Below are 19,214 nucleotides of genomic sequence, written 5' to 3' on the forward strand. Positions count from 1 at the left end.
CTGCCTGTAATTATGTATGGGCCTGCTATTGGTAGATTGGTTAGCAAACAACACAATGAGCTGATAAGAGCAGAGAATAAAGCATTGATTTTGAGTTTGAGCTTTACAACTAAGAGCAGCAGATGAAGGAAGCAGAGGGGCTTTAAGGTATGTCATCCAATTTATTGCATCCAAGTTACTGGAGACCTTTACTTCTCTACTGCATACAAGTCACGCAGTAGAACTTTTATAAATTAGAACTGTTATAAATTATAAATCCATGTTTTTGAAGTCTCAGGTCTTGGGGGAGACCATGAAAATGAAAAAGCTGAAATATAATGCTATGGTTGTTTGTGGATGGTGGGAAGAGTTTGATGACAAGGACTTTAATAATATTCTAGTTTTCAGAAAAATAACTGTCACTTGTTAGGGCTCCTAGTGGACCTGTATTCTGACAATGTTAAAGGAAACTCAGGAGAGGAACTGCTGGATTATCATTTGTTCATTATAAAGAAGAGGCCTTAAATATATACTTCCAAATATACAGTGTAGTTTCAGACTTTAAATATGGTATTCCCTGGGGAAGTAACAATAATCATAAAAATGGCTAGCAATTTTGATATCACTAGAGAAAATGTGAATAGCACTATGCTATTTAGAAAAGCTTTTTAAATATTTTAAATAATTATTTTTAATTAAGGAAAAGGACTTGTATCTAAGTATTGCCTTCACTATTCTGGGGATGGTTGATGTTTCAGTATTGCTTTTCCTCTCTATTCATTCCTGTGGCTGTGGGATTTCCAGGAATAGGGATGCTGGTGGGGTGATAGAATATATTTGTAGGAAATGAGAGGTGATGAAGTGCAACAGATTTAGTGTTATTTCACACACACGCACACACCACACACAACTTTTACTAAAGTATTTTTCTTTTGAGTTATCACTAAAACCCTTGAGAGTGTTTTCATATACTAGTGCAATGCACACATATTCCTTCACTTTCTTACTTGAGCTAAAAAGAAGGTATTTCTCTGTATTTAAGGCTGTTTTATAAGGCTAAATGTTCATAACCGAAGGTAAAATGCAGTTGCTGCTGCCAATGTATATTGATCTGGACGCTGGAGACTAGTTTTTGTAGTTTTATTGTTGGTGTGCAGTTCAACATTAATAGTACCATGTTGTTCTGTGTGTGGGGCTGAGCAGCTGGCTCTGCAGACAGCACACACCCCTTGGCACAGCACGCCGTGCTCCACTGTGCCTTGCAGAGAAGCGATACCGGGAACAACACAGGTTTTAAACAGCAGTTTGAGGCACTGACTCCACCTACATACTCTCCTTCATTTCAGTTGTGATTTCAGCAGCTTCCAGAGTACCTCCTGTGGTGGTTTCTTCTGCCTTGACTACCCAGCAATGTCTGTGAAATCCCACGGGTTTATAAGCATGCTATTTTCTTCCACTTGACAAATAAGTAACTTACCCTGGCTCCTATGGCTAGTCTTTGCCAAGTGTCACAAGTGTGATATGCTATTAGAGCTCATTAGCGTTTTTTTGTTAACTACCTTTTTTCACAAACCAACATCCTCCTTTATAAAAGAGGAGGTAGTATGCATTTGTCCTAAAGAAGGAAATAAACCCTGCAGAATCAGACAAACAAACAAATAAACAAAAATGCACAGGGATTTGTTTTTAGCTTCTGGAGTTTCAGTAAAATGTAAGAAACTTCATAGTTACTCTCAAGTGAAAACTCTGATTTGTGAGTATTTAAAAGTGGTTTATAGCGAATAAAACACATTTCTCAGTGATTTCCCATGAGTGTAATAATGCAGTACTCTATGCTGTGTGAATTATCCTGAACAGGAGATTTATTTTTAACACCAGTATTAGGCGACATGTTTTAAAAACTAAAGAATGTATAAACATATATTAATTACAATTAATAATGTAATTTATAGAGTTTTCAAAGCTATTACTTTTGTTTTACTTATGCCAATGGTGTTACTCTGAGTCTAGATGGGCAAGAGGAAGTTCAGTGGTTTGGAAACCACCCTGATTGCCCTCTTCTGTCTGGTGACGGTGGTGGCCATTGTCCTCATTGCGCTGTTAGCATCAGGACAACCTGGAATCAAAACAACAGGTAAGTACTTGCCATTTGTATTACCAGATGAAAACTCTTCATCAGGAACTGCTCAGCTCTGCTTGCTGAGGTGATCATGAATCCCATGCAGCTCCAGGAGCTGCCTATTGGCATCATTTAAATCACCATTGAGTCAGACTTCTCAAAAAGCATTGACGTTCAGATGAAAAACAAACAAACAAACAAACAAACAAAAAGCGGAAGCATTGCTCTGCTCTTCTTTTTAAAACCAACGTATTTCCTGTGGCTTTCAGTGTAACAGTTATATTCTTAATGGAGGCTTAAGGTGCTTTTGTCTGAGGCTCTAATTCAAGCTGCCTGGATGAGCAGTATTTCATGGGAAGGAGCATACATAAAAGCACTTACACACCACCATTAAAAAAAAAAAAGAAATCCTTCTGATTTTAATTCGGTGTAAATTTTTTACAAGAAGCGATGCATATTGAGTTATATGACTTACCAAAAATAGGATTACTCTATATCTTAAGAAATAAATTTATCAGTGTTGCCCATATGTGCAGAAATTGAAAGTGAAGCTCTCCTATCTTTATCTGGAATGTATAATGTTTCAAATGTAAGGTAAATCACAGTAGCAATATTTTAAATTCATTTGAGTCTATTTTAATGTCTAGAGTTTCCAGATGGTGTGAAATATTTAGCAGAAGCACTTAATGATTTAAAAGGTAATACAGATATTCCTAAATTTTGGAAATCCTGTTAATAACCCCTTATTTTATTTCTCTGGCAGGATTTACACCAGTATGTCCGAACATAATAACAGAGAGAATTGACTGCATCCCAGATCAAGTAGCAACAAAGGTTTGAAAACATTATAGAAAAAATTACAAAATAGAATTTTTCACAAAAAGATTCATGTTTAATTATGAAAATTTACTTTTTCTCTACTATATTGGTGGTTTTATAACTTTTTGTTGTTGTTTTTGTCTCTGAACATCTGAATGCTTTGAGGGGAATTTAACTCCTGTATAACTAATTTTAGCTCTTTGTCATAAGGTTTGATTTTTCTAGCCACTGTGGCAGTATACTGTGAAGGGTTGAAGACCACTGCCAATATACTTCCCAGCAGTTTGGCTTTATGATAAGTGGGAACAAAATTAGGCAAACAAGAAACAGTTAGAAAAGTTCACTGTTTTCAACAATTTTGCCTAAGCAATTTATTTTTGTCTGGTGGTCAACTATTAGCATTTACAATAAAGCATATTTTAGAAATAGGTCAAGATGCACTTTACACAGATGAACATGATTTTTATAATGCAATGAACACTGCCAATTTCCTTTCAGAACTGATTTGAATTTCACTTTCTCTCTTTCTTGGTTGTTGTCTCTCATCTGAGCAAGCACAGTGTTTAGAAATGACCTTCTTGCTTAAGAATCCACGAGTTAAGTTTTCCAGCGAAAAATAGCATCTTAATTTTTTAGTCCTCTCACATTCAGAACATTTTTATGGTGGCTGTTATAGGAAGGCTATTATTGAGGCTATTATTGTTATTTTTATAATCATTATTATTAATTTTATCATGGATGTTCTTATTTTCTGATGGAATCTGATGGGTGCCTGCCATCTTTCTTTTCATCATGGGGTGCAGTTTATGAGAAAAGACAGAGAGTATATTATGATATGTGATACTTACGTCATTCACAGAGGTATAAAAAATGATTAATCAACTGTTTCAATCTCTCAGTTAATTCCCAATCCAATTCCAGAAAATACAGTTGTTTATGCTACTGTCATGCCACGGTATGCATTATGATATATAGTTCAATAAAGTCCTGCAGGTTAACAGATTAGTAAAGGCTCAACTCACAGCATGTTCCTGTTCTCTTTTGGTTCCATGCCCCAGGAGCAAGCACGCCACGATAGATGTCATGCAGATCACTTTAATCTTTAATTACGACCTTTGAACCAGTCACCCCACATTAAGTGCTGCACTTATCACAACGTAGGAAAATAGTTTTGCTCTGGTTGCAACTGCAAGCCTTTTTGTAAATCTGACCTTGTCTTTTGCCCTTGGTGATTAGGAATAATTAAAAATAATCAAAATACAGTTACCAGAAAAAAATGGGGGGCCAGATGCAGATTTGAACACAGGGGTACTTGCTCTGGAATTAGAGGTAAAATAAATGATTCCTAAATCTGCACTTTCCTTAGTGAATACTGGGCAGCAGATTTCGGAGGATTAGAGTTAAGGATCACCTTTAATCTGTGCCCTGAGCAAAGCTGAAGAAAGCCTGACACAAGCCAGAGTCCCACCCCAGTGTCTCTTCATTCCTTTATAAATTTTCACCTGCAAGAATTGTTGTCCTTCTTTAGACTTATTCTAATACTGCAACCAGCAGAGCTTTAAACCTACAGGTATCTGCTTAGGAAAGAACTCTTCTGTAGTGGTTTCCATTAGTGGATTTCAGAATAACAAGCATCTGGGAACATTAGGCTTTCCCTAAGCTCATGTAGCAGGTTAGTGTCTGTCTTGATTTCTTTATGCACTGACAATGTCCTAGATGAAGCTAGGATTGCAGAATAGAAAAATAGAAGTATGGAAAGCAAGTAGATATTGATTAACCAGCCACAGGATTGCTGAAGATAGAAATCCTGAAAGAAAGTAGACATTTATTAACTATTCACTGCTGTGGAAAATTGTTGCAGAGTTTTATTAGACAAGGAAAAAAAAAACAACCTGTAAGCAGAGCTAGTATTGTCCAGTCCTAGATTGATACCTTTGAAAGCTTGAAGGGAGACTGTATAGCTTGTTGTTTCAAAACTATCTTGCTTGCACAGGTTTGTTTGGGTGCTCAGAAAAGAAAAGTTTTAGTTCAGCACATAGCTTAAATATTCTTTTAGTCTTTGGTGCTGAGTTCAATGTTCAGAAGCCATCTCGTTTTGTACCCCACCATAAAACTTCTCCCTGTATCCAGGATTTTTTTCTAATTAAGCTTTGACTTTCTTTCTGATTTTATTGCATATTGGTATCTATTATGCTGTTTTTATAGCTCAGAGGCTGCGATAACCTCCCATCTTTATTTATATTAATGATAACTTTTATAACAGTCTCAACAGTATCTTTGTTTGAACTCTGTTCCTTCCCCTGTGTCAGGTGTAACCAATCTTTTACTTCTGAATTTACTTCCTTATGCAGCAAGCTCAGGATGCCACAAAAATACAGGAATGTAGTTTACACAACTGCTAGAATAAGATCTAGCTAGAAGGCCATCACTGCACTGTAAAGTAACTGCAGAAGATATTCAACGGGTGTTCATGAGAAGTAGCTGGGAAAAAGAAAAGTGTATTTATGAAGTTGGAAAATGAGATGCTTGAACTACCAGGCTTCAGGTTAATCTGTTGTTCAAGCTATTCTGTGTTGCAGGGGGTACCCACAGGTCTAGGAAGGGATAAGAAGATTGAGGTAATAACTCTGTTGCTATGTGTTTAGGATACTTCCCCTAACTATGAGGGAAATGAAGTAAATAAAGTTTCTTTGCTTTGAAGAATAAAGCTGCAATCTCTGCAGTCATGGAAGGGATGGGTGCTTCTTCTCATTTACTTTGAAATAGTTCATAACCTGGGAAGTAGGGAACTCTCATGGTGGGAGTTGAGAAGGTGGAAAATGAGCATGATGTTTTACACAGCCTTAGAAAGTGCATTGATTTGTGGATCATGGGGAAGAAATTGAGTTACTGTATCTCTCCTCCAACTGTGTTTTTGTTTGAAAACTAATGAAAATGAGAGCATACATGTTCTCTAATGTGAAGAGTCCATGACAGAGAGACAGACATTTATCTGTGTGGTGAATCTTGGTTTATCTTGAGTGGTTTTGTGGAGATTTCTGTGCTCAGTCCAATCACTACGAAATAAATGCATAAAAATGTCTTGGGCCAGTGAATCTGTGAGCTCCGTCTGTGCTTTCTTTGGCACTTGTATTGTTTCTGCACTGGACCTGGCTTAATTTTCTCTATTCAGAGACTGTATTTGACCTGTACTGACTGAATTGGGCTCTATAACCCCAAAAAGAGTGGCATATGCACCAGCAGCAATAGTGATTTTTGCACATCTCCACCTATATCATGCTGCAGAATATTTTAAGTAAATATGGCACAAAAATATATATATATATTTGAGCACAAACAAACAGCTTCTGCTAGCACACAAGTGGAGAGAGAGGTCTTGAAGACCTATATGTTGGATTTGGGTGCCTGAGATCACTCATGGACATGGCCCTTTGCCCTCAGTGGAGCTTCTTGTATCACTGCTGCCCTTCGCCCCAAGTAATTTGTTGTTATTTTAACATGAGAAAATGTGTGAACACTTATAGTGATCTATTACTCAGATGTTATCTTCAAACATAAAACTCATGCAGGCGATCTGTGAATAAGTTAATTTATAACAGCAAAGCAAAGGTATTCTAGTTTATTGGAATGCTGAGAGGTAGTGTAAAGGTTGATGCCGCTACACTGAAATACATGCTTTGAACAATAGGTTTAATTGCTCAGTCGTTTGATTTTATTTTTTTTTTAAAGTTGATTTATCTCAATATAAGGTTCTGCAGAAGCAATCTTAACATTTCTGTAATTGGAGAATTATGTTAAAATATTTATCCTGTACCTGATTATCAATGGTGCATATGTGGATTTTTTCCAACCAGATGTTTACTAGACATTAAGCCAACCATAAATTTTATCCAGTCTCCAGTGTCTGTTGGTTTGTCTATACCACATCTGTCACAGCTCAAAGGTTTCAATAGTTTTTTACAGGTTCATTTGTCTGTGGTTATTCTGGTTTTAAGAAAAAATAATGTCTAATAAGCATGTTTCTACTCTGAATACAGAAGAAAAAAATGTTTATTCTGTTCCATTCAAATTGACAATAGATTTTCAGAGAAGGAGTTGGTCTGATTGCACATGTTACTAAGTTTTCTGATGTTTGGGACCAAATACGCTTCATGTGCATTTTAACTGTTTTAGTATAAAAAGATTTATTTGTGTAAAATCAATTAATTTGTGACCTTCATGTCCTTGAATCAGAGCGTCTGCACCTTGCGTGGCTGCTGCTGGAGTCCCCAGAGTGATACCAGTGTGCCCTGGTGTTTTTTCTCTAGTAAACATGGGTACAAAGTGGATGGGTCCGTAAGATCAACTCAGACAGGTAAGCTGTGATCGGAGTTCCCCAGTTTTATGCACTTGTGGATATCTGATTTCACACAATAATGTTGCAACATGTGTTTTTCTCAAGGATTTGAGGCCACATTAACAAGGCTGCCATCACCTTCCCTCTTTGGAAATGATATCAACACCGTCCTCCTCACAGGAGAGTATCAGACATCAAATCGCTTCCGGTTCAAGGTTAATCTTTTTCTTATGCTGTTTTAAGGTTTATGTTTTGTGCAAGATTTTAGGCTGGCTGTTACTGTGCAGTAAGTTTAGGAAGGCTCAATTAATCCCTCTGATGCGCCCTCATGACTCTCACTGAGAAGAGCTCAGCTTTGCCTTTCTTTGTCCTCTCTGCTCTTACAATGCATAGGGTTAGCAGGGGTACAGCACAGTGGGTTTTCTGCTTGAAGCAATTATGGAAAAAATCAACTTTTATATTGACCTTACTTTATTACCTATTTTCCTCATTATAGGAAAAGATTTTGGGGGCAGATGTATTTATTTCCTTTTTATATATAGCCTGGCCATATCTCCCAATAACTTTGTCAGACATCTTTAGGTCTTCCAAAGCTTTCTGTTCTTCATGGAAAATTCAGCAGTTTGTGTAGTGAATGTGGGGTATCGATGGGTTCTGGGGTCAAGCAGGGCTCTTGTGGGAGACCTTCCTCTTGTGGTGGGTTTCCCTGGAAACCAGGGAAAAACAAGGTCAAGTATAGTAGGGAAACAGTTGAAAATGTGTGATGAAAGGGGAAAGAGAATAATGAAGGAAGATGGAGGAGACTGTGACAGGGGTGGGAATATGCTAAATCAGACCCTTGTGTTAATGCTGGAAAATGTTTAAATTAGACATTAGTTTTTAAAGGCCTTACACTTTTATTATTTAAATATGTGTAGATTACTGATCCTAAAACAAAAAGATTTGAAGTCCCCCATGAGCATGTGGGATCTTTCAGTGGATCCGCGGCCTCCAATTTGAACTACAGAGTGGAAGTGAAGCATAATCCCTTTGGTATCGTGGTGACCAGAGTGAGCAATGGAAAAGTTCTGTAAGTAGCGTTGGTATTTTTTTTTCTGGGTAACACTGATGTTACTGGTTTTCTCTGAAAGTCCATGTTGCCGTATAAGTAAGGTATCCCCCAGACGCCGTGTGTAAAGTGCCCTCTTGGACATGTAGTCTACTTCTGCTCTTTTGACTGATGGACATTATGCAAGGGCTCTTGTGAGGACTTTTGAAATAAATACTGTGATATGGAGAGATCTGTTGTAAAGGTTTTAGGTTTGGCTACCTGTTCTCTTTCCACCAGTACTATCTTTACAGCTATTTTGTTCCATCAACACAGGGAATCACTACTATCTGAAGACCTTCTCAGTTCTTCAAATGACATGTGAATACTCTTCATTGCATCTTTTATCTTAGTTGTTGCAATCATGCTGAATCTTTGAATCACCAAAACCAGGTTGCTCGTTAGACCTATGACACAAGAGTAGCTGTTGCAAGACAGTGATAAGTTGGTCATGTAATTCTGTAAAATATTTGACGTACTTATATATTGAAAGTTTTCATCCCATTTGTTTCCTAAGAATAAACAAACTTAGCTCTGAAGTAACCACATAGCTTTAAGAGGCATTAAAAGGGGAAGTGTCAGGATGAACATGCCTGTTAAATCAGTCAAAGAATGATTACCTGTCAGAGTTCTAGGATAGTTAAATTATTAGTGCTTCAAGTTTAATTAATTAGCAATTAGTTTTATGCTGTTATTAGTATTGTTTTCTTATATAGAATCCTCTATAATGATTGATTTGCAATTCTATGGAGCACAAAAGATGGACATGGTATTCAGTAGTCCGTGACTGATTAAGCAGGTATATGAAGGGAAATAAGCATTCTAGTTCAAAAGAACCATGTTGAAACAAGTTTTTCTATATCCCCCCCCCCCCCCTTTTTTTCTTTAAGATAGAAAATGCAACCACTTTTATGAAATTTAATAAATTATAATGATGCTCGAGTCCGAGTTGATGAGTATCTCAAAGTAAGCCAGTGTTAGCATGAGCTAAGAGCAGCCCCTCAGATGTAAATCCTTGATAAAGTGAGTGCTTTTCCCTAACACTTAAACAAGCAACCAAAAGAGAAAGATTTTTTGGAAAGAGTGAGGATCACTGTCATTGCAAATCACTACAAAAATCCTAATCATCCAAGTAATTATAGACTTTCTCAACCCAAAGTATTAGAAAGCAAGCAGTTGGGCAAAATGGTGCTTGTAGTCATTAAAAATGGACAGAAATATATGACATGAAGACTTGACCCTTTCAAACATAAATATTTTTAACTTTAAAAAAGAGAAATGGTAACATGGGAAATTAAAATTATAGCAAGCCTGAACTCCCCCCTTTCTGTCATTTGTGCAATGTTTATAACTGATAGTAAGCTGTATATTTACTTATTAGTTTTTAATGGTAATTTAATATTTTTAAATTAAAAATATTTTTAATATATTTTAATGATGGTAATATACTTATTCATGGTGATAAATACATTGTATAAATACATCTGAAGTGGTAAAGTCCCTGAAAATCAATGCAGTTATGTTTGCATAAAGCTGAGAAAAAGTTGTCCTTAGGCTCCTTCTTCATATGAATATCATGATAAATGACACAGATATCACATGAAAATATAACTTTTAAAATTTTCTAATTAAAACTAGAGTGTGTAGATAAAAGCATATTACTTTGAAACTGTGTATGATGTTAAAACTTATTGATGTAGTTTGCTTTCTCAAAGTCATTTTCTCTGCTTTTGGTGAAAAACCGTGTTTCTGCATATCCTTGTAAGCTCTTGTTTTAATGAAGCTGAAGATAACCTTCAGATCTCAGGATCAGCTTCTTTACAATTGCTTTGTGATTTAAATCTGGGTTGACTCATAATTACATTCTACTTATGATTGTTTCATTTAAAAAATAATGAAAAGGTAAAGCTAATTCTGGGTAGGGGTCAATTTCCATCCATTTGCCGGGTGGAAATGTTCAAAGTCTTAGAGCAATAAAAGAAGAAAATGAATATGTTTATGATCAATATTAATAAAATTCAATCTTTTGATTGATTAAAGGACTATTGTCTGACAGTAGGAATTGCCTTGCATTTTACTCCTCTCTGCCTCAACACTGCTCAGATTTCCTCAGTTTCCTGAGCCCCTCTGTAGAAACAAGGAATAAACTTCGCTTTAGCTTAAGCCTTTAAAGCTCTCCTAATCTTCATTTGGGATATGAATTGTTTGTAATGAAAGGGATTGGTGAAAGATACAAAATTAAATTAACAGAAGAAACTTTATTAATGAAATTGACTTTTACTGAGCAGATTCACAATTCAGTGCAAAAGATGCAGGGTGGGAAGCGTTGGTGGAAGCGGTGATTGTGAATGTATGTCCAAAAATGGAAGGGCCACTTGTATGAGAAGATTCTATGGATCAATTGGTACTGCTCTTCTCATCCTATGTGCAAGGACATCTCTGTCTGCTGCAGCTGCACATTGTCCCCTTCCATGTGTGTCCCCTTTGGGCCTCTGGATGGAGACCTGAGCCTGCCTATCCATCTCTAGCTAAAAGGAGTAGAAACAATTATTCTACCAATTCTTGGTGAAATCTCCGTTTTTTTTCCTTAATTGTTTCATCAGGTTTGATACTACCATAGGACCACTGCAGTATGCTGACCAGTTTTTGCAGCTATCAATCAAGCTACCTAGCAGCAACATTTATGGGGTGGGAGAGCATGTGCATAAACAGTACCGACACGATGTCAACTGGAAAACCTGGCCCATGTTCAGCAGGGATATTGGCCCCTCTGGAGTAAGGACTTATTTTATTATTCTCTATTCTTTGCAAATGAATCCAAAACTGTTATGCAGTAGACATTAATAATATCCATTGAGTTTTTCCCCAAGAACTTCTCAGGCACTGTATTTATTACTAAAAGCTAGATAGTACGGATGAGAGTTCCCTAAGATAGCCTTTTGTAAATATTTTTATTTTTGTCTTGATGTGAAGTTGAAAATCAGTTTCTAAAGATATGAGTCTTCAGTTTCTACTGATAAGCAAAATAAATAACAATGTCTTAATGCCTTGCTTTGTGCAGAGTTTGGTACATATGACACATGCTGCTTCAGTTAACAACATTGTAGTTTGGCAAATGATGGCAAAGTTCTCTTTAACAGCTGTCTCTTTATGAGATAAAATATGTCTGTCAGCAGTTATTTGTGTCTGTAGTCTTCTTCCAAAATGATTTCCAGGGCACCCATATTTTTGATAATTACAGAAGAATCTTACATCTGCACTGAGACTTCTCTAGACTTTGATCCAAGTTCTCCTTAACACTGGTGCGCACAGGCACATGGTGTTGGTCTGTCAGTTCCTCCCTGCAGTGATTTGCTCACAGAGTTATAATGAGTTTGTGTGGGTTAAAATCAGGTGAGATGCTGATTCAAACAACAGTAGTCATTTTCTGGTTGTGGTAAACAGTCAGATCTTATTGCTATACTCATTAATATACTTTGCTTTGACTAGGGAAATATTCGCTAAAGCTTGTAAGCAGGCAGTTGAGCTAATACTATGAAAAAAACAAAACATTCAAAGCCCTACATGTCTAGTACAGAATCAACACATGGACATTGTGCAGAAAGAAATCAATATGGAGCATGAGTGAAGGAATTTTTGTTAATGTGAATATTTTTGTGTGTTTTTTATTGAAGTTCCTCGAGTAATTTATTTATAACTCACCAGTGAGCCTCCAACAGACACCGTTTGTCAGTGTTACCTCAGTATAAGAAAGCAACAATCCATATGATTTATTTTCAGAGAGCACTTCAGTATTTTGCTGAAATTTAAGCTATACTAACAGAAGCTAGGGGGAGAGACCACTATATGTAATTAGTTAATAATTTGGAATTAGGAACTCAGGGTTCAGGACCAAAATCTAAATTAGGTCAGATTTGTCTCACTATAAACAAGCTCTACTGTAGAAATCATACCATTTATTTCCTATCTCTACTACATGTTCGGCTTATAAACTGCCTCTTGTTAATGATTAGTACTTGCAAGTTTGAAGATAGTTCTTATCCAAATGGCTCTATTGAGTGTAGGCTGATTAGGTTAAACTTAACAGTGAACAAAATCAAGTTAGGGTAATTTCACATTGCTCAGGTTCTGTCCCTCTTCCATCATGTGTTCTGAGTTTTCAGTTGCAGGGGTGAAACACAGCTATGACAACAGCTGTGATCTTTTTATTTATTTATTTATTGTTGTTGTTGCTAGTAATAATGGAAAAAACAATATAATGGAAATAAAGAATACAGATGCTCTCTTACTTACATACACTAGATGTAAAAAATGGTTGTCTTGCAGGATTCATAGTAACATAGATGAGAGGTAAAATCTTGTACCACCTGTCAAGTTATATTGTCACTCGATGTGCACATATATTACACAGAAATAGTACTACAGTGTATACAGACTTGCCCAAAGTTCCATCATATCTGCTTGTCTGTTATCTCTATATTTCAGGAAAGTTTAGTTTTAATTGAAAACATTCTCATAAAGGAGAAAAATGCCAGGCAATAGAAAACAAAACTTTAGGAAAAGTGTTGTGGTTTTTCTTTCTGTTGTTTGCTATGTTTTGAAAAGTTTCAAGTTCTACATATGTTATATTTTGAAATATCCCCAAAACAGTGTTATTATATTTTAACTCCTCTTCTCTCTATTTTTTTTAATTTTTTTTTTAAATTTTTCTCCTTGAAGTCAATGCATAACTTATATGGAGTCCAAACTTTCTTCCTGTGTTTGGAAGACAGCTCCGGAGCCTCTTTTGGTGTTTTCCTGATGAACAGCAATGCCATGGGTAAGAAAACTTTCCCTGTAACTCTAAGTATTGCAGCTAAGTATCTCTTTAAATGATACGCAGGACTGAGATCAAAACTGGGTTAATGTAAATATGCCTTTTAAAATCCTATTGCATGTAAAATCATAATGAATGTAGTCTTCAATTATCTGATGACAGTCATTGTAAGCATTTAATAGTTTAGCAAATATGCAATGTTAGCAGTGAGTGGCTCAGGATTACAAGCAGATTATGTTGGACACCTGAGTGTCAGAAACTTCTCTGAAGCCTTGCACAGCTCTGAGCAGATGTGCAGGATAGCAGAATCAGAGCGTAAACTTGGAGCGAGCATTACTTGAAAGTAAACACACTTTTGTCTTTGAAATGAACATGCATATATGTATGCTTTAAGAAAACTATTCATTTCTCTTGAGTCTGGAAAGTTGTACTGAAAAGTTAAAGAGAAAAGGTTGTGCCATTGGATTTTTTTCTGATTCTTTTCTCTTTGTGGGATGTAAAGAAATGCAAACATGAACATCTAAGAGTCTTCTAAATACATTTCCCCTTCACTGCCAGTTCAAGTAATGGTTTTGAGTTCCTTAGGTATTTCTGTTTTGTGTTTTTGTTGTTGTTATTGTTGTTTGTTTTGTGTTTTTTATTTTTTCCTTAAAGTAAATTTTCTAGTCTTCAATATTTGTATGACAAAGTTATTTTATATTTAGCTGGTATTCAGAATTGGGTTTGTGCATTCTTCTCTGGCAGAGTTTGCAGTGCAGCCTGTTCCAGCAGTGACCTATAGAACCATTGGTGGCATCCTTGATTTCTATATCCTCTTGGGGAACACTCCAGAGCAAGTAGTCCAGGAGTACCTGAAGGTACCTTTATATAGAGAGACTACACAGGGAACAGATCCTTAAAAGTTTTTGCTTTGTTTTGTTTTATTTTATTTTATTATTCCCTTTTTTATGTCTTTGCTATGTTATCTATTAATTGAAAGTATGATTCACTATATATTTATCTGCGAATAACTGTTAGTATGTTGCTAATGTGACTGCTGCCATTAGTAATAGCTAGCTGGGGTTAAACTGGGGTGTAGATGTTCTTAGCTGGCCTACAGGCAGCTGAAACCAGAGCACTATTGCTGGAGATACTGTTGCAGAGAGGATGCATCTGTTTGAGGCACAAGAAGTCTGTAGCTGCTAAGTTGATCAGTCTGTACACCCTGACTGATTTCCACAGTGAGCTAGAGGTGGTCTACACACAGCAATTTATGCTTCCGTGCTGAGGCTTACCCTAACTATAAGGACAAATTCTTGTTCATATGGCAGCATTATAGGGTTGATATTGTGCTTTCTGATATGTCATGATCTTCTGGTCATTAGGTATCACAGACACAATTTCTTGTGGTTCGATCAGGTTTCAGTGACACCTCAAACAACAGACAAGTGACAATGAACCCAACTTCATTGTCACAATGTATTTGCCTTTCTTAAAAGGAAACATATATATATACATATATATAAATATAGTTGAAGGCAGATAAATATATATATATATATATGAATGTTGCATTTGGAGTGCACTGCTCATTTTACACTCAAGCTTAGTGTATATTATTCAAATGGTTTGGGGCACTGAGGTGACACACACAGTGTCTGCTAATGGTGCCTAATAATTTCAATTTAACTAATAATTTTACTCTCAACTTGCAGCTTGTGGGACTGCCATTGTTGCCCTCCTACTGGAGCCTGGGCTTCCAGCTCAGCCGCTGGAATTACGGGTCCTTGGATGAAGTGAAGAATGTGGTGGAGAGGAACCGTCTGATTGACCTCCCTTATGTAAGTTCAGGGTTTGAGGAGGGCAACAACCCATCAAGGCAGAGTCCTGTGGGAGAAATTGCCCAGAGATTATGACTGTGGTGTTCTACTGCTAGTTCATTTCACATCAGTTCAAATTAGTAAATTTCTAATAAAATACCAAATATGGACTTCTGGTGTCAAAAGTTTTTATGCTTTTTAATGGCAGAGCCATTATCAGAATCGGACACCAGGAGAGGCTTAATTACGATAAGTTTTATCTGCCCACTTTATTGTAATATCTTTTCAGTTATATTTTCAAACTATATCTACTTATTTTTTAGTGTTAGCTAGTGTGCTGAAATATTTTTTCAGTGTACTGTGGACAGTTACGGAACCAGAGATTATTTTTAGTTGATAAGCAAAGGTAAGTAACAAATAAATTTTAATGAGATTCCAGATTATAGTAGCCTGATGTACAAAAGATGAATACACCCTATTTTTAAGCTAAGTGTTGAGGAAGAAATATGTGGATTTAAAGAGTAGCTCTAGAAGTCAGGCAACTGCAAAGAAATACTCACCCATCATGGGGATAGTAGAAAGGATGCCATTACACATTCATTTGAATTCTGATGTGAAATACAGATTCTTTAAGGCACAAAAGATGTGTCAGTACAATACATTTGGACTGTAAGTGTGAGATGAGATGCACATATTGCAAATGGTCCTGACTGCGTATTTTCTGTCAGGCTGCAGTAAAGTCCCAAAAGTAAATTCACTTCAGGATGAGCAGGAATTGTCATAAGAAATTACATTGTAAAAATATACAAAAAAAAACAAAAACAAACAAACAAAAAAAAAAGCCTTTACATGTTACATCTCATGTTTAAGCTGAACTCTCTTCTCTTCCAGGATGCTCAGATCACTGATATTGACTACATGGAGGAAAAGAAAGATTTTACATATGACAAAGTGAAGTTTAAAGATCTCCCTAATTTTGCATCTTATCTGCATAACTATGGAAAAAAATATATTATCATATTGGTAAGAATTTATTTATTTTTTCCTTGTAAATACTATCATTATAACTATATATCATGATACTTTGCATATTTTTATGCAATTATTACACTTCCTGCTTAACATTCCACTGTAACTCATGGTGTGTATCTTGGTTTCTTATTATTTTATTTTATTTTATTTTATTTTATTTTATTTTATTTATACTTTTTTAGGATCCTGCTATTAGCACAAAAAGCCTATCTGATGGTAGTGAATATGGAAGCTACACCAGGGGACAGTCTAAACGAGTCTGGGTTAATGAATCAGATGGAATAACACCATTAATTGGAGAGGTAAACACATTTTTATGAAGTTTAAACATGGTCAGTTTGGCTTAATTTGGCCAGGGGGTTCATTTTAAACTCTCTTCTTCCAGTGAAATTACCAGCCAGTGAGAACCAAGTTTATAAGGTCCCACTTAGCATATGATACATTTCAACCCTTCTTGATTAATTTTAATACATTTTTTTACATTATGTGTGTCTATTTTTGGTACAATCCTGTTTTATATTAATACAGTTTTTAAGGAAAACTAAAAGTACATGCCCTTTATAGTAGGGGGAAAAAAGCACTTAACAGCCCTGCCAACCCATTGAAAACTTATGCAAGAAAAATGGTATTCTAATATGCCACTGCTTCGTTTGATTTTATCAGGCATCTCACAATGATAAAAACAAATCAGATTGTATATATATATATATAATTATGAGATTATATATATAATTATGGACTTCAGTTAATGTAAATCTGGGATCTGGGGGCTCTGGTTGATGGTAGGCTCACCATGAGCCAGCAGTGCAACTTGGCAGTGAAGAGGGCAAACCGTATTCTGGGGTGCATTAAACGTGTTATAGCCTGCCTGTCAAAAGAGATGATTATCCCACCATATTTAGCATTGGTGCAGCCTCATCTGGAATACAGTTCTGGGCTCTACAATTTTAAAAGGATGTTAAGGTATTTGAATGCATCCAGAGAAGAACAAGAACTATGTTTAAAGGATGAAAGAAAATGGAAGGCATGTCCTTTGAGGAGGGGTTGAGGACACTGGGTTTGTTAAGCTTGGATAAGAGAAGGTTGAGGTGTGACCTCACTGCTCTTTACAGCTCGTTGAGCAAGGGAAGTGGAGAGGTAGGTGTACATCTTTTCTCCCTGGTGTCTACTGACAAGACACATGGGAATGCCTAAAAGCTGAATGAGGGGAGGTTCAGACTAGATATTAGGAAAAATCTCATTTACCATGAGGGTTGTGTGACACTGGAACAGGCTTCGTAGGGAGGTGGTTGATATGCCGTGCTGTCCATGTTTCAGAGTCATTTGGATGCACTTTGGGTCAGACACAAAGTAGTCTGACAGTTGGACTTCTTGATGACCTTTGTATGTTCCTTCCAACTGGAACTATTCTATTCTATTCTATTCTATTCTATTCTATTCTATTCTATTCTATTCTATTCTATTCTATTCACTTTGATACATATCCTCATATTCTGCCATGTACCAAAAAAGGCATTGAAGAGCAAGTGGAAGAGAGGGCTTAAAAGAGGAAAAAGGTAGAGAAAATCCTTTTTGGTAGAGAATTTTGGTTTTGTTCACATTTTTTTAATGTTTGGCCTAGGCCTGGTTCAAATTATTATTGGAAAACAAAACAGAACAACAACAAAATCAAGCAAAGGAAGTTTAATATAAATTTTCATCTTCTTCTAATACAATTAACAGTGTAATCAATTATTTCCTTTTTAATGTTATAGGTGTGGCCAGGGGAAACTGTGTTCCCAGACTACACCAACCCAGACTGCACCAGCTGGTGGGTGGAAGAATGCAGAATGTTTTATAACACAGTGCCGTACGATGGAATCTGGATTGTAAGTAATTCTGAACTTTCATTTTACGATAGATGTTTATCAAATTCAATTTGCATTGAATTTGAAAGGAAAGTTTACTGTTAGTAACCTGAAATCATTGCAGGATGTTCATGTCTTTTGCTGTTGGATTTGCAATTCAAATTTGATATCAATTCAAATTTGATATTCAAACCTTCTTCCCCTTAGCCTTTTTCTGTTTTTCCTACTTCCTTTTACGTAAAAATAAAGAACTTTTCTGAAAGAAAGCAAGAATCTACTGAATATTTGGACATGCATTTTAGCAAGCTATAACAATTTTAAATTAACCTCTGTGGCAAAGTTATAGTCCTTTAGCTACTACATGACCGAATATGTAGCTCTCACTTGTTTTGCTGACTGTGGTTCCATCAGGTCAGTCTTTCAAGTGCAGACTGCACAGCTGTCTCGCAGAGAGCAAATGATTTGAGTCAAGGAAACTGGTCACTAGACCAGTGCTACAGTGCTAAACTACAGTGCTTTCCATCCTGACTTTGCTCTCTTCTTCCATTTATGGTTCTCCTTCAGTTACAGTGCTGCCAGGTGAAATATGCATGGAAGAAAGAGAGCTAGGTTGGAAAGCATAATGGTTTGGAAAATATTATAAAGGAGATGTTTAAGAACATCTAGTCAACTTGTGTATTTTGTCAGAAATCACATCACACGTTTGCTGGTTCTGCATTTCTTTTCAAACACACGCTCCCTACTCACGACATTAGCTTGACCAATGAGTGGAGTTGGTCACAGGAACAATGTATACGTGAGCACCTCCTGGAGCTTCTTTTTTCTGGAGGGATAAGATGTAGCTCTCACAAAATGATGCTCACCAGAATACAGAATTCCGCCCAACAGTGAGACCTGTATTAATACAGGAACAAGCCAGTTCAGAATCCAAGTGGTACCACTCTTACCTAAATGTATGGTACTAGTACTAAGTATTACTTAAAGAATAACAGAATAGAACATGTTAGGAATACATAGTTGAGGAAACTTTATTACAATCTGCATCTGTGTCTTACAGTCTGCATCTTACCTTTTCAGGACATGAATGAAATATCCAACTTTGTTCAAGGCTCAGATAAGGGTTGTGCACAAAATGACTTAAACTATCCTCCATTTACTCCCAGTAAGTCTATCTTCTTTAATCATAGAGAAAAATATTTAAAAGAATGAATTACAAATTACTGTGCGATTGCCTACAAGGATGCAAAGTGAATTTACTCTAGTTCTTATGGATGGTATATGAACATTCCAATTGAGAGAAAATACAGGTATGCCTTGGCTTGATTCAAAAGCACAGTTCATATAAATCAAGAGAAAAAAAATGTGTTTTTACCACTTTTC

The 19,214-nt window shown here is 36.3% G+C and overlaps 1 protein-coding gene across 1 annotated transcript in view; it reads left to right on the plus strand.

Annotated features, from left to right (window-relative positions):
• Nucleotides 1–1,989: 1,989 nt before the first annotated feature.
• Nucleotides 1,990–19,214, plus strand: part of LOC121074809 (maltase-glucoamylase, intestinal-like) — a 90,480-nt gene continuing 73,255 nt past the window's right edge. The window contains exons 1-13 of the mRNA XM_040567332.1: nucleotides 1,990–2,113; nucleotides 2,862–2,932; nucleotides 7,151–7,271; nucleotides 7,359–7,468; nucleotides 8,171–8,322; nucleotides 10,944–11,115; nucleotides 13,060–13,159; nucleotides 13,901–14,013; nucleotides 14,851–14,976; nucleotides 15,847–15,978; nucleotides 16,170–16,289; nucleotides 17,742–17,855; nucleotides 18,912–18,996. Coding sequence (XP_040423266.1) covers nucleotides 1,990–2,113; nucleotides 2,862–2,932; nucleotides 7,151–7,271; nucleotides 7,359–7,468; nucleotides 8,171–8,322; nucleotides 10,944–11,115; nucleotides 13,060–13,159; nucleotides 13,901–14,013; nucleotides 14,851–14,976; nucleotides 15,847–15,978; nucleotides 16,170–16,289; nucleotides 17,742–17,855; nucleotides 18,912–18,996 — 1,540 coding nt within the window. The remainder of the gene's footprint in view (nucleotides 2,114–2,861; nucleotides 2,933–7,150; nucleotides 7,272–7,358; nucleotides 7,469–8,170; nucleotides 8,323–10,943; nucleotides 11,116–13,059; nucleotides 13,160–13,900; nucleotides 14,014–14,850; nucleotides 14,977–15,846; nucleotides 15,979–16,169; nucleotides 16,290–17,741; nucleotides 17,856–18,911; nucleotides 18,997–19,214) is intronic.

This window comes from Cygnus olor, chromosome 9, assembly GCF_009769625.2.
Source record: "Cygnus olor isolate bCygOlo1 chromosome 9, bCygOlo1.pri.v2, whole genome shotgun sequence".
Lineage (NCBI taxonomy): Eukaryota > Metazoa > Chordata > Aves > Anseriformes > Anatidae > Cygnus > Cygnus olor.